Source organism: Agelaius phoeniceus, chromosome 3, assembly GCF_051311805.1.
Source record: "Agelaius phoeniceus isolate bAgePho1 chromosome 3, bAgePho1.hap1, whole genome shotgun sequence".
NCBI classification, from domain to species: Eukaryota; Metazoa; Chordata; class Aves; order Passeriformes; family Icteridae; genus Agelaius; species Agelaius phoeniceus.
The window spans coordinates 26,639,840-26,656,087 of record NC_135267.1 but is presented as its reverse complement, the minus strand read 5'-3'; the positions used below and the strand labels follow the sequence as shown (position 1 = coordinate 26,656,087).

The following is a 16,248-nucleotide window of genomic DNA, read 5'->3' as shown; positions in this document are numbered from 1 at the left end:
TTTCTGTTTTTAGGAAATGTAAGGTTTTTATTTTCCACAGGCACGAGTAACCTACCTGCACTGTTGAAAAAAAAAAAAGCAAGCAAATAAGTCAACCATCTCTTCCACCTCCGTGTCTGCAAACAGGTTATTCAAATTCAGCAGAGAAAGAAGCTTCATTAGGGAAGCACGTTTTCTTTCTTGTATAAAAGCCTACTCACCTTGCACAAGTCCATAAACCTCCTAACAGTTACCCCCAGTCAGGGGGAGCATCCAGCTAAAACCTCTTCTCCAGGGTGAGCTCAGGTGCCACCCAAGGGCCTGAGAATGGGAAACACCTGGAAGCAGTTAGGGCAGCTGGTGTGCAGGGAATGAAGCAATGCTCATTTTCCATCCCCGTGGTCATTCACAGACCATTAAGAGCAAGTGCTCAGCAACGTATCTGCTTGCCACACACTTGGGAGGAACACACCTAATGCTAGAGCCCCTGTCTCATGTGGGGTGCTGCTAGCCCTGTCAGAGCTGTGGCAACCATGGGTCCAAACCCTGCTGCTCACTATGGTATGGCATAGCTGCTTGCATCAGTTTGTTTTTATGAAATGCATTAGTTTTTAAATTAAGATTTAAGATAAAATCATTCATATGCTTTTGTAAAGAGATGTGCTGGAGTCAAAGCCTGAATTACTGTCATTGATTGTGTTAGCATGTAAGAAACTCACAATATACCTTAACTGAAGCTGAGGATGCCTAGACCAGGAGGTATCATTAGATCACTACAGATTTAATCTGCAGATTGCAGAAAACTTATGGAAACTTTCCCATTTTGAAGGCAACAGAAAGGCAGAGCGCTGAAAATGAAAAAGAAGCCTAGAACTGAGCAAGCTTTTCCAAGTGCTAAATATACATTATTCACTTAACAATATGGTTCCCATAGCCACAGGCTGTCCAACCCTTCTTCCCAGCCCATCACCTCAGCTCCTTCACCATGCAGGACAATCACAGAATAAACAGGTAAAGGAGTCTAGGCCACACTAAGTTGTAATTGACTCATGGTCACCTAGCAGGCTGATGAATTTATGATCAACTCCTGTTGTTAAAAGGAAGGCAATAAAAGGGCCAAAAACTCATCTCCAATGATGAGGTGAAATTCTCATGCAACTGAATGAGGTGGGGATGTACTTGTAGGGCTGATCCTTCATCTCCCATTTATGCTGGTACCAAACAAGAAATGCTTTTCAATTACAGAAAAATGGATATTGAATACCACTAAGTTCTTTTCAAAAATAGTTCACTAAAACTGAGATGCCTATCACTTATCCATATGTTCACAATATGCCTTTTCCATGAAATGCTGCAGATTCCTCCTTGGGTCACAGAGGTATACAGCATCCATTATCTATTTTCAGACTTTTGTCACTATAAACTTTGTATCACAGGCAACAGAATTTTGAAAATTCTCTTAGTATCAATCTAAAGCAGTTAATTTTTGGAAGAAGTTAATTAAGGTATAACATCTGGAGGCAGATTTAAGCTTTTTCACTGAACCCCCAGTCCTATTTAATTTACCATTAATTTGGTTTCTGACACTGAATGATTCTCTCCAGCCAATAAATGAACTTTCCCACTTTACCACTTCCATCCTCCCCCATTTTGCAATGACTAGCAAGTCACAGTAATCTACTTTGTCCTTGGGTTAGCTGGCATTGGATTTCTCAGAGGCTGGTCACCCCTCTAATATTTCTATAACATTACAATGTAGCCATACAAAAATTCCATAAAGTTGCATAATTAATGAAGCATTAAAAAGATATTTGAGCTAAGACTGCAATATAAAAGGTGCTTTAAGTAGGTGCCAACACTACCTCCTGTGTAGGTAGGTTGCTCTTGGGATACAAAGTACTGATCTATGTATGTACCCTTGCAAATGAGTGAGATTTGTCCTCCCCACACATCCTTTGAACATCAGTCTTGTAGTTAAAATGCACCAAGAATTTTCCACTGGGCACACCACCACCTCTCTGTCAAATTATCCGTGCAAGTGCCCAAATTCTATCCTTTTCCTTTCTCCTGCTTACAAGTAGAGATATTTCAGCTATCATTTGTAAATAGTGAAAACTATCCAAGGGTGTTGGGGGTTTCAAAAAGCACCAAAGTCATTCTGATCTATTTTAGTGTTCTAGGAGAGCAATCACTGGATGAATAGAAGCAACAGGAGAGGTGAAAAATGGAAAGATAAAATAGTGCAGCAGAGACTGATGCTTCAGTTATCAGTAAACACTTGTGCTGATTCCCAAGCAAGGTAGGACTGGTTGATCATGGCTTTCTATAAACCTTTGTACAACTCTGTGTTGAAGGAAATCCCGATACAAATGGATTTTGATTGATTCAATTATCTTTTGAGTTATTTTTAATTTATTTGAGTTTATATTTGATTTTGATTTAATATTGAGTTATTGAGTCATTATTTTATCTGGCCAAGTCCCACACAAGTCTTTCTGATATTATTTGAAAGTTCTAGAGATTCTGTCATTACTTACCACAGCATCTATCCAGCCATGCTACAGCACTCCCATTTGAAGCTGCACCTTTTTTTCCAGTGAAATTGAGCTATTAGCTATCCTTTCAATGAATCCATGCATGGCTAGAATGTTTCACTGACTAACAGAGCAAGTGAATTACTCTATGCATTTTATACATGGTATGTAAAAGACACAGTTTAATATGGAGAAAATAACAGTCGACACATAATAATTACATATAATTTCATATGCTCTGATATGTGCAATTTAGTGTTTTATTAAACAAATACAGTAGCTAACCAAAATCAGATAGCTGATAATGGGAAATAACATTAAAGCCTGTGTTCCTATGGTAATTATTGGTCATCTGAAATGGCATATGCTCTAAAACATAACACAGAAAATACCTTCCTGTGAAATAAGAAATACAATAGAAATAAAGTTAAGGGACATGTTTATTTCTGAGCTTTCTGCAAGCAAAATTGCTTTGATACAAAATGAGTTCAATGATACAGTGCTACCATCCACTCAAGCAAAAGAAAACCTCACATTTACATGAATGCACTTTATATTGATATTCTTACAGAATAATAGTTCAGATATCCAGAATTTGTCTGGCCTCATTGAAAGCAATGGCACAGAAATGCTGCAAGGTATTGGAGTATCATATTATTGGCAAGTGCTTAATTAACTCTGTGAGTTCTCTGAGAGATGCTGTATAAATAAGGGTACTGTGAAGGTGTGTTTGTATTCCTTAGTACTTTTGACATACATCATTTAGTGTTTGTTTAGTTAGCTCAAAATGTGTAATTGTGTCTTTTGGCTTTCAGTATTCTCTTTTTCTTTTTTAAAGAAAAATCATGAGGTATCCTTTACTGTTAACTAATGACATAGTGATAGGCCTTTTTTATTGAGGTTGCAGAGACTTACTGTACATTCAGTACACTGTACATTCGGCAATTATTTTTAGTGTACTTTCTACATGTTACTGTGTACAACTGTTAGTTTACATTAGAACTCTTCCCCTTCTCACAGGATATGGCAAAACAAAACAAAAAGTCTGACAAAAATTATACACATAAAATAAGAAGACAAATACACAAATAAGGCCATCTGCAGAATTAAAAATCCACCTCTTGCGATATTTCACAGTAATTTCTACATAATATTTTACATCTTATGAACTTAAATATTTAATGCAAAAGGAAAAGACCTTTATGGAGCCAATCATATTATCTCTTCAAGGACTTGTCCGATTTGCTGGCTAGTGGCCTTCTCTGGGGGGTTGGAATTTTCGAAGGCTTGGCGGATCCTGGCCGAGAGCCTGCTCGGGGTGTCGGCCTGCTGGTGGCAGGAACAGTCTCTGACATATCTGAGCACACAGACTGGATTTCTGAGATGTCAAAGTCAGACGCGTCACTGCCGCGGCGGCTGCTCGACCTGCTGCCAGCCTTGCTTCCTGCTCGGCTGCCGGGTCTGCTTGGAGTTCTTCTGGTGTCTAAAAAAGAGACGATAACTACCAGGTTTAATGGTGAGGATGGGAGACCTGTGCAGGTCTTTCCTAGGTCTTTGGCACCCCCAAAAATTCCTCATTGCACCAACTAAACTTCAGACGTCTGCCAGGCATTAGACACAGGCTAACTGATGCTGTGTCTCACACTAAAGAAAAGGAAATGCAAGATCAAATGCTGACACAGAGTTAATTCATCACTAGCCTATCTTATCAAAAATGCATTGTCCTGGCAGCTTTTATTGACTTCCTAGACATGCATTGTACCTTCACTCAACAGCCAGAGGCTTTATTTCCCCTGCCATTTTCTCAGCTATTAATTGGGAAAAAAAAATCAGTATCTGGTCTCTTCATGCATTCATGATTTCTAAGTATAGGCATCTTGGAGATGCAAATGAACATCCCAATATTTAAATGTGTAGCACTTAAAAAAAGAAAAAAATTCAAATCCATACAGATGAAAGCTGCAAGTAAACAAGGGCAAAGTAGACATCCTGCCCAACAAAGGGCTGAGAAGATGAGCTCTCAGCAAGCCTGCTAAGTAAAAGCCTGCCCAGACAATGTGCTGTGAAGAAAACACCTCAACAAGGAATCTTAAACAGAAAACAATTAATGTGGTTTTTCATAATTTTCCAATTACTTATTAAGCATTTTTGATCTTCACAAATCTGGTTCCCTGATGTATGAAGAACACTGTGTTGCAAAGCACAGCTTCACTGCTTTCTATTTTTGTATACTGCTTTTAAAATCTCTGTGGGATATTCCATTAATAAGGCAATTTACAGCTGCTCCCTGCAGTTCTTCCAAAAGAAATAGACAGGTCATGACTAAGTGACTCCCCTTTGCTCCATCACAATTGAGCACAACTTGAATACTGTAAAGAACTGGATCCTTTGAGTAAATGCTTCTTCCCTAGTTCCTAGGGCAGATACATTGAAGGTACCATTCTCAAGAAGATTGCAGGCATGAATTCACACATCCAGAGCTGAACATGTGAATGGAGGGCCTGATTATGTGCAGCCTCAGCAATGGGTAGACTGTACAACTTTTATTCCTTCTCACTCTTCTGACATTTCCCTTGACCCCTAATGTGACCTTAAGTGCTCAGGTGGAAAACAAAGCAAGTGGTAGATCAATCTCTGAAGTCAAGACACTCACCTGCAAACTGAGCTCTGACTCTGGTAGCTGCTGTTGACAGGATGCCACTGTCTTCTCCTGAGTGGAAACCCTTCCCTGATAGATACCCTGGCAGTCTGAGTTTACTTCCTTGAATTGGTGTTCCCTATGTAAACCAAAACACACAAAAAATGTTTTTTTAACTGAAGACAAGGACTAGTATTAGGGACTACATAGCTTAGAATGTGATCATCATAACATTCACTGTGAATCTGAAATATTGGTTTAAGTCACTATGGGCATTATTCATAATGTAAAGTTTAGAATGCTCCTTTAGCAGTTTGCACTTGTAGTCCAAATGTAAAACAACAACAACAACAACAAAAGAATAATTTTAAGTCTGCTTAACATTTTAGCATCTTTGTGTATATTTCAACACATCTGAAGAAAGAAAAAAGCTACCTTTTTATAATTAGTCAAGCAGGTAAGATTAGTTGATGGTACATACTGAGATGTTGTATCTGCATAACTTGAATTTCCACCATTCTGGCTGTAGGTATAGGTGATGAAAATATTTTTAAAATTGAAACAAGGCTACCAAATTTCAGAAACCTTTTGCTAGGAGGAAAAAAACCCCAAGCCAAAACAAGAGAAAACAGAAAAAAGGGCATAGGACTAATTGTAAAAGTTCCAGTTGCCAGTATACTGCCTTACAGTGTCTCTACTACCTAGTCTCACCCTGCCTGCTTTCTTATTTCTGAAATGAGTCTTCATTTACAATCTGCCCCAAATCTGCCCAAAATTTCTTTCATAGCCACAAAAATTGAATCGTCAGATTTCAAAATGAGTATCACTCACTAAATAAGAGGTGTATGCAAATAAGAGGAAAATTACAGTATTCACAGTAATTTAATAACACAAAAATAGATATTCAAAAATTAGAAAAAACAGTGCAGTGATGAATGCAGTTTGTGGAGTGGCCTGGATCCCAGGATCCTGCATTCTGTGCCTTTGATCCCCATACAACTGTAGGTAGAATTAGGTACTGAAAACCAAGATCCAGAGAAGTGTGTTGGAAGCTGCCTTGAGCTAAGAACAGAGCAGAGGCGTGGGAGGAGCTTGCCTGGCAGCTGCCAGTTCAGACCACTTCTGAACAAAAGAGTGCTGAGGTGCTACAGAGCAATCTGCTGGCTCTGACAGGGCAGGTCACAATGTAAAACTCACATTACAGCCAAGTACACTGCTGGACATACAGCCAGACCCGCCCTGGGAACCTCTGCCATACAGACACTGCTTGGGAGGGTAAGGAGAAAGGGAACACTCTTACCTCCACTGAAACCGCTGCACTCTGGACAAGGCATTGGGAGAGAATCACCAGTGTGAAAAATAGAACTAGCCTGTTCAGTTTTGCCCTAAGCCCAAATGCAGTTTACATATAAAATGAATAACTACTCTCTTGGGCATTAAATGCTGCAGAATGCCTTAGAAATCCACTGAACCTACCCCACCCTAATCATTCTGTTTATAATCTTAAACCACACTGGTTTACATAAAAGAAACTCACTGAAACTACTGGCAGTTGGAAGAGTAGATAAGAAATACAGTGCCCCCATATGAAATCAGGCCAGCTGCTTTCCTGTCATTGTAATTCAATGAAAACAACACCTTTCCATGTCTATAAACCCTTTGATGTACCATCAATTAATCTTTCACTGCAGTTACCAGCTAAGAGATGAAAGAAAATACAGGAATATGTTAGAAACTGACAACTGACTAAACTCTGTGCTGTTAATCAGTCTAAGGCACAGCCCCGTGTGCTTGCAGCGCTGTACCCACAGACACACCTGCAGTGTGCACAACAACACTCACAGAAGGAGGGAGGAAGAATGTTGTGCATCTTTGAGAAAAGCCATGCTGAGGTTATGGAAACTTCACAGCAGAAGGTGTCACATGAACAGCAATAGGCATCAAAGTGTAGATTTGTGAAAAGCAGATACAACAGAGGGGGTGGTAGCACAAGCTGCTCCGCTCCAAGCCCCCCATCCAAGCCAGGGCAAGAGTAACTCCCACTAATGACACATCAGTGTGCAGCCTGATCCAGCTGCAATCTTTTCACTGACTGTAATGACATTGAAGCAAACACTTTGGCTTCAAGCCCCTTTAAATTTTGGTCATACAGCCTAATTGCCAGCATAATCCTAATTGCTATACTAGCAATTTCCATGTAAGCCATGCTAGCTTCCTGTTAAGTCATCAAATAGCTATCCTATTAGAGCAATAACTGGTCACTACCCCCTAAACAAAACTTTCAGTTGTTGTAAAGATTTATGTATCACAGCCAGACTTTTTTGCCATCTTCTTCACTGTGATTGGGTATTTCTTTATTTAGTGGTTTTGCACTAGAGATCATCATTTATTAATCTCGTGTCTGCAGTTCAGAAACATTGTAGTACTTAATGAATTCAAAGTAAACAATTTTAGGAAAAAAACCTGCAAAGTATATTGAATGTTTTATTTTTCTTTTAAAAAAGTACTTTTCCACATTTACTCAACTATTTCATTCCATATTTTCCTGATTTATTAAGCAGTTGAGATTTAAACATTAGCTCAGTGAGGCTGTATTTTCCTAAAAATTAAAAAAAACCCCATGAAAAATAGAACATTAAAAAAACCCAAAAACCAAAACAAACTTTGGGGAGGGGGAAAAAGTAAGAAATAATTTGACAAAGGTCTAAAACAAAGACAATGCATTAATATACACAGGATGTTGCAGCTTAGACGTACTGAAACTCTAGTGACTGTTAGTGAAGTGACAGTTTTAGTGAAGGAAGTCATTAGACTAGAATTTCTGTCCTTACTGTACCTCTGCAGATGACCCTTGATAGTCTGAGGATTCTGGTGGCTTAGAAGGAGTTGATGTTTTGCTGTTTGTCAACCATGGTTTACCATAGTTGCGTGTTAAATGATGTGGTGTCTGTATGAAACAATGGTAAATCAAAATGTGAAGGACAGTAGAGGAAAACTATGGCACGGAGAAGGATACCCAGGCTTTCAAAATCTCAGTAGAAATAAAATCTAAGCAGAAAAAGTTAATGACAAATGTTCTAAAATGAAGAGATGACAGAGTTTATTTTTCAAGTGAAATGGAGAGGTTTGTTGATCTTTCAGAGCAGTTCCCAAACTGCCGGTTAGCTTATGTGACACCTTACACATAGAAATTCTTCTACTGCCATGTTGCAAACAAACAGTAGAGAAAACATATTGAAAACACTCTCATATCCACCTCAGACTATGAAATAAAATGGAGATACTTTTTCTCCATCAGCTAGAGAAAGCAGCAATATTACTGGAGTGAGGAAAAACCCAAAAATTCAATCTATATCCCATTTGTTAACCAGGGCAGTTTTGTAGGTTTCTCCTTACCTTCGGTGTACTTGTAGCAACAGCCTGTGGGGCAGCTGCCTGGCCAGCTTGACTTGACAGAGAAGTGGATCTGTTGGGAGAAGCACCTCTTGAAGAGGGTCGTGATCTACGGCCCCTTGGTCGGAAAGCTGCCATGCTCTGACTGGCACCATCTGCCAAAATGAATTTTTCACGCAGCTCCACGTTTGTCCTCCCTTTAGCTGCAAAGAGAGGTGTTCATTTCATTTCAGACATGAAATCTGTCACAAGGCTGTTTATTGCCATTTTTGCCATGCCAACTCCAACACATTTCAGCAATAAATAAAATGCATTACTATGTAATGCATTTATTTTAGACACAGAAGAGTTATGTGCAGGACTCACTTATTCTAATACTTTATGCCAGCAGGAATGAACCACTGTCAAAGGAAGTCAGCGTGATAATGGAATGCTCAACGTGCTAAATCATTGTTAATCAATCAACTATTAATACATAGACACAACCTGATGGGCAGTTTTGCTAACTCTACAGCTATTCATAATAAATAATACTTGCTTGGACGTTCTAGAAGAAATTACAGGAAAGCAGCAAATATATTTATTCAAAACTATGAAGTTATGTAGTTTGGCAACATGCAATGATGAACATAAAACTCAAACTATGATGAAGTAATTGGTGGCTAAGCACTCACACACACACATACAAACACACATACAAGAGAATGTTCTGCATGAATAAATGCAAGACGTTAGCATTTAACTGTGTCAGTGTGAATGGCAATTGTTTTTGAAACACTCTTCAAGCGTGTCAAAAAAATTAGCTTGCAAAGCACCAGCCCATGTAGGAACATGTTAAGCTAAATATGAAGGGTGAAGCATATAGCTAAAAGTATACATATATTAAAAAATGCGGGAAGGAAATTAAGAGAGAGAAGAAGAGGAGAAGGAGACAAAGAGAGGGGTTTGCCAACCTATAGTAGGCTGAGTGGTAATTGAAGAGTTTGATTCCGAACGTAACATTTTACTCCCGTGATGATGAACTAGAAAAAATGACACAGGACATGGGTCACATTAAAGAAAATCGTTAGCAGGAGAAGAAATCAAGTACAGCAGCTGCATATGCAAGAGACTTGGAGCACCAGGCCAAAAGACAGGACTTGAGCAAAAGCTGTCCCTAAGTGTTCTGAGGTGAGCTCTCAAAGGTCTCCTAGGCAGAAAGGAAATGGCGTTTGGACAGACTCGGCTACAGTCCCAAGTGTACTTGTGTAGCAGCGGTATTTATCTGCTGACATAAAGAAGTAATACAAGCTAAAGAGATTTTATATGACTAGGTGCAGTACTTTGGAAACTGTTTATGACAACAGTTCTTTGCGATATGATTCATCTGAATACACGAGAAGCACTTGGTGAAAACGCAAATTTGCTAGGTGAAGTGGTTTAGGAAAAGTTTGAACCTGCAACACTGATTTCAACCAGGCAAGGATTAGGTAGCAATGCACAACACCCAGTGATGCTGATTTTACAGAGTATTCTTACAGGTATTCTTTAGACCCTCTGTGTTGACATCTGCTCAAATATACCCAAGAAAAAGGGTCCTTCTTTTATTCCTTTCTACTTCTATTCCTCAAAAGAGTAGTAGAAAATAAAATGTGCCTCAGAAGATCTGGCTACATTGAAGGGTTAACTTGGTTAGTTCTGTTGTACCCCAAACATTTTTCTCATGCCTATTGACGGGTAGAGTGTTACAATTTATTCCTAGGCTGGCACTGAAAGATACAGTACTTAATAAATATCCAATAATTTATTGGAATTCCTTATTACAGTCCTCAGTATTGTGTCCTGAGAAAACAGCTCATCTGATGCAATGTCCTGGAGGGCTCAGGGATAGAGCACTCCCTGCTCCCACGGAGCACAATGTCCTCCAGACCAGAACATTTTCCACTTGCTTTCTGTAAGGCTCAGGGATCTACAAAGTGCTTCTGGGGAAGATGCCAAGGAAATGACAAGGTTACAAAGGTGGAAAGACTGGGAAGAGTCACTGGCCAGAGGTTTTTGTGGTGGTGGTGTTACTCATCAATTCAATTGCCTTATTTTGACTTATTGTGTTGCTGAGAAGGTTTTATTGGACATTTCTGTGTGCTATTTCTGCCAAGTCATACAAGCCACTTACATACCATCAAGTCTATTTGGGCTAAGTTCAGTTTTTACTTGCACCACTATTACACTGAAGGAACTGTGCAGAAGACACCACAGTTTTTCCAGACATACATCAGTGCAACTGAGAGGCTCTCAACCATGTGATTTAAAGTTCACAAAAATGTGACATTTAGTGAGATGATGTTTACAACAACTGGCATTTTATACAAGTCCATCTCCATCTTGAGACAATGAATGGTGACTGCATCCAAATAATAAGCTGCAAGTCTTTAACAGTTCTGTTACATACCACGGCAAGGATCATTTTTCACTAGGAACTCATCAAGTGCCATCCAGCCACCTCCAACACGGACCATGACCGTACTTCTTAGGATACGAACAAGGCGCAGTTGTTGAGAGTCACCAAACTGCAATAAAAATCAAATGACAGTCTGAGCTTCTCAAGCATTCAGATGCAGTTCAACACTGATAGGTTAAAAAATCAGACCTTTAAAAAAGTTTATTTTGATATTTAATAATTAGTAAATGCTAAAAAAATCAATTTATTTATGCAGATTATTAAAGCTGTTAAGATTTCAAATCAGATGGCTCTGCATTAATCAAAAGAAGATGGCAGGATGATAAGGAAGAAACTCAGGTTTCATTTTATGTTTGATTCTCAAATGTCTGAGGTCATAAAAGAAGCAAAATTAGTAGTACATTATTTGATTGGTTACAGTCTGCTTTTGTGCAAATTAATGAAGACCTATTTGCGTTATTTCACTGGTAAAATCTTAAGCAAACACTCTTCTACAACAGTCTTGATTTTTAATGTTGTCAGCTGAAAGGAAGGCAGCATCACTTCAAACAAGCAGTATATAATCTGGAAATTCAACGTGTTATGAGTGTTGCACAGTTCTCTCAATTGATTAATCTATGGGAGTATTTTCAGGTATAGCACTACAGTGCTGACACTGCTTACCTATAGCAAGGTGCATGTGAGGAAGGGAACATTAAAGAAGCAATGATTGATTAATAACTATAATTATGTTTGTCATTCCTCTGACTACACATCAAGGTTCTTCATGATTCAGAGATAAGAGTCCTTTTCATACTAAGTTCTTGTATGAGTCCTTTGGGCCAGGCCTAATGCATATTTTGCTCTTGAAACCTGTGTAACAAAACCTGTACGCAGTACCTTCACTCAAATTCAGATCAAAAAAAGCATAACCAAAATGCTGACCTCACAATCTCAAGAAAACTAACCAGAAGAATTCAGTACTTTTAAGCCAGCACTACTAAAATATTTTCATACCAGATGACCAGGCCAAGTGCAGTGCACCCTCACACAAACATGCAGAGCACTCACTAAAACCAATGGGAATTGAATGCCCCTCTTTGGGACAATCTCTGACCCTTGGAGAAGGCTGGCCATAATTCAACAGTACCTACTTGCTCCAGTGAGGAGACTGAACAAACCACACAAAAATGTGCTCCCTACTTGTTAGATGACTTCAGTTGTTTGGTACTATTCAAGCCAAGAAGAGAGAATAAGTTTAAAGGAATATTACTTTTAGGAACCAAACAAAAGCAAAGCTTGCTTCTCAATTCAATAATAAATTGTATTTGTTATAAGTAAGAACATTTACATGAGCATTATTTCTGAGAGTTTTTTAATAATGCATTCAATATGTGCCAAACAAAGAACCATTTTATATATGTAGATCACAGGTTTTTTTTAAAAGGCATCCAAATTAACACTGTTTATTTTCATTGGCTTGTTCCTACCAAATTTTTTTCCTAGTAATTCTGAAGATAGTATCTTTCTTCTTTTCTTTATTTTTTTTCCCCATCACAGACTAATTAGTCAGTTAGACCCCATCAGGCAATTACACCAAGGGTCAAGTGGGCTTTGGAAACTGCCCAGCTAGAAATTAATTCAGAAAGTGGGGCTGGAAAGTAACATGGTAATGCAATAGTACCTATCACTGCATTTCTTCTTATGGTAACTCGGTTGATTTCCTTCCTAAAATAGCCTGGTACAGCTTCATTTAAACAGTGTTTAACATTATTTCAAATAACCAGAGGTAAAAACATAAAGGAGTTTAAGATACAAAAAGGCCTGTTCTTGACAATAGCCTGTAGGTGCCGTTCTGCATCAGTAAGAGTTTTTCAAGAAATGCCCTATGTTCCCCAGATCTGAGAGTACTGATGATAGATAAAAGGATTAACATAATTTCAAACAGTTCTTTCAAAAAGAGACTTGTTCTATACATGGAAAATATTTTAAATTATTGCTTAGATGTATTGCTTGAGGCATGTGGCAAGGTTATCCACTGCTCTGTGCTTTCTTCTATACTTCAACAGGCTCTGCTAGTAAACAAGAGTGCACCCACGTTTTCAACATCTTGAGATTTAAAATGGCTATTGCTGTTAACACTGGCATGTCCAGAATGGATTACATCCATTACTGCCTTTTTAAAAGTATAAGACTAACCTGATACCTCGTTTGCATAGAGTGTTTCCATTCTTACTAGGCAGATGTGATTTAGCACTTTGGGAAGCTGTGTATCAGTGTGTAGCACAGGAGTAAGCAATGGGCAGCATCTCCTCCTGAGGGAGGACTCACCAGTGACCCAGCTGACACAAAGTATTCTTAAACACGGCTCCAGCACATTATAGACTCGCCATAGCTCCTTGAAAAAACTCTGGGAGAGGCATTAGTCTACTGGGGAACAGCAATTTTATTTTGCCTATTTCCAAAATATGTATTTAAAGATTCACTGTGTTAGGAAATAAAATAATAACTATCAGCTAGGTTCTTAATCAGTCTGCTTGATTGCTTAGAGACTGTACCTTTTTTTTGCAAAGATGAAAGTATTTTTTGTGCAATTTGCAATAAATAAGTGATAAGATACTGGGATCTGTTTGCCATGATTAGCCTTTAATCAAATAGCCTAAAAATAACACTATGGAATTTTGAAGAATTTGAATATAAAACTGATTAGATAATAGTGATCTCTACAATTGCAGTTTAAATGCTCAAGATTTTTCACTATAGGAATTACTGCTGACCATTATCTGGTTCCTTTAAAAGTAATCTCCTTAATGAGGAAAATGACCAAAGAAAGCAGGTGAGGGATTGTATAGGAGGGATCCTGAGACAAGGAATGCTCCATAGCATTTAAAGAAATACCACAGCTGACCAGCAATGAATTAGCTGAAAATTAAAGGATGGCAAGAAGGCTGACCATTGCAAGCTTAAATATGTGTTAGCGGGGGGGGGGGGGGGAAGAGAGAGAGAAAATAACAAAAAAAAAACCAAAACAAAAACCAAACCAAAAGGACCCAAAAAAAAACTTCATAACACATTCCACTGGTTTATACCTGATTTCCCAGGAAGAACTGATAAGAAATGAAAAATGGAAGAAAGACACGATTAGTTTACAGGAAATTCTCTACATGACCTAGAACACATGCAAACTAACACATTAGACATACTAAATAAAGTATCTACTTGAGAGATGAGCAGGTAGCTAGCCATCCAGAGACTGAATATTGGAAAATATTCAAGGCCTTCGTTTCCTTCCCATTGCTGTTTCTGTGGTCTTTTAAAATCTACAAGTACTTATTAATCTCTCTTAGCCAAATGTTGCATATTTTACCTCAAATTTTTCTGGTTATTGAATCCAGGGGTAGCAGATCTTTGTCTACTGTGTGATATTTATTTTCCTGTGATCTAAAATAATTCTGCAGATATCTAACACTTTGCTTATATTCAGAAGTATGCGTGTTCCAATAAAATGACAAAAGGGTGTAAAAATGGTTGAATACACTTTGATAAAAGATTTTTGAAGTACAACACAATACCACAAGAAAATATCAGTCACTGTTTATATGAAACTAATAGAAAAACAGCTACAGTTTAAACACTTAAGGTATCTAGGCAGAAAGACCAGCCTTTGAGGATATATTGTACATATGTATTCATGTGCACATGCATGTGTACAGATGTGTGCTGTTAGCTCTTAAAAATTCCTATGACTGAAAACAGCTTCAGTAGTTTGAGTGAAAATAAATACAAGCATCAGCAGTTTTCCATATTTTTAGAACATATCTATATGTTCTAACAAGAAAAAAACATTTAGACAATCTCAAAGAAAATGTGTAATTGTCATACAAGATTCTTGTGAATTCATATAGCCTAATTCCTTGTGTAAACCATGTCATATGAAGAAAGCTGAAAGAACTGAGGTCCTTAAATGACTTACCCTGTACTTGTTATCCCCAATCTGTTCCACTTGAAACCGTTTCGCACATTTACATTTCGCTACCTGCCTTGTAACCTGCAAAAAACCACAACAGGATAATTACTTTAAATATCACAGTTACAAAGATTTGTGTACCTAGTACGCTTCAAATTAACTAGGAGTGAAAATAAAGTGGATTATCATAGAATATGACCCCAGTAGAAGAGAATGCAACCTAAGAAAGCAGAGAATGTACCTCATCTTCAATTTTGTCAGCATCTGTGAGAGGCTTGTATGCATCCTTGTTTGGATGAAGAGCTGCTACAAATTCGTAATAGTCAATATATCCATCACCATCTCTATCAAAAATGTCTGCAACAGCACTCATTTCAAGTCTGCTTGTAGGGAACTCTGCAGGACAAAGACAGCAACACAAATTTTTTCGCTTTTCAATCCCACTACAATGAGAAGCTTTATCACAAATATTAGAAGGTGATCAGGCATATGGTGACAGATAGTGCTTATCAAAAAAATAAGGACATTCAAACAAGTGAAGGAATATTTCTGAAAAAAAACCTCAATCTGAATCTTCACTGTTACCCAGATATTGGATAAAAATGAGTACCATAGTGTGGCTTAAAGACAGAGACAAAAGCAAGGGCACAGATTAAACTGTAAAATATATGGGGGGTGGGGGGTGTTAACATTTTGACCTCCAAAGTGCATAAAATACCAGAAATTAACAAGACAAATAGTTAGTGAGGAAAGGTCAAGCAAGCATTTCAGTGCTGATTAAATCTGGAATGTGAAGCCTTCTCAGTGCAGATCCATGCATGGTGTTTCATTAAGTCCTTCTTTAGATGAAGTTCACAGCAGAGATTCTCAATTAAATGGTCAAAGAAAATTTCAAGATGATGAACCAGGATTATATCAGGAGTGTTTGGTGGTCATAATAAATTGATACCAACTGAGTTAAAAGAGTAAACTATTTAACCTCTTGGTGGTATTAGTTTTTTTCATGAACTTTTATTAATTCAAGCAAAACAGCAAAATTCAGCAAAATAGTGATCCTTTACTGCATTTCCTAAAGCAGGGGTAAAATACACAGAGTACAATATTTTCCTACTGAGTAACACTAAAATGAGTTGCTAGAAGCAGCCCAGTTCTGAATCATTACTGTTCAAAGCAAAAGTCTCCATGATCTGAAGATAAAGGATTATTTTAAGTATTAGGTCCTTATCTGTTACGAGTCAGTTCCTAGAGGGAAATATCATCACATATACAATGTGGAAGACATACATTAGCACCATAACTAAGGAATACTTATCCACCAGGA

General features: G+C 38.0%; 1 protein-coding gene across 23 annotated transcripts in view; it reads right to left on the bottom strand.

Moving 5' to 3' along the window:
• Window positions 1–2,752: 2,752 nt before the first annotated feature.
• DST (dystonin) overlaps window positions 2,753–16,248 on the bottom strand; it is a 291,993-nt gene continuing 278,497 nt past the window's right edge. For 8 of the 23 annotated variants that reach the window (XM_077174926.1, XM_077174936.1, XM_077174931.1 and 5 more), the window contains 9 exons: window positions 15,169–15,323; window positions 14,934–15,008; window positions 14,050–14,067; window positions 10,973–11,090; window positions 9,498–9,566; window positions 8,548–8,747; window positions 7,988–8,098; window positions 5,167–5,290; window positions 2,753–3,996 (listed from right to left, as the gene is read on the bottom strand). In XM_077174926.1, coding sequence (XP_077031041.1) covers window positions 3,731–3,996; window positions 5,167–5,290; window positions 7,988–8,098; window positions 8,548–8,747; window positions 9,498–9,566; window positions 10,973–11,090; window positions 14,050–14,067; window positions 14,934–15,008; window positions 15,169–15,323 — 1,136 coding nt within the window. In that variant the 3' untranslated portion in view covers window positions 2,753–3,730. The remainder of the gene's footprint in view (window positions 3,997–5,166; window positions 5,291–7,987; window positions 8,099–8,547; window positions 8,748–9,497; window positions 9,567–10,972; window positions 11,091–14,049; window positions 14,068–14,933; window positions 15,009–15,168; window positions 15,324–16,248) is intronic. The other 15 variants (XM_077174929.1, XM_077174937.1, XM_077174935.1 and 12 more) reach the window with 4 other exon arrangements.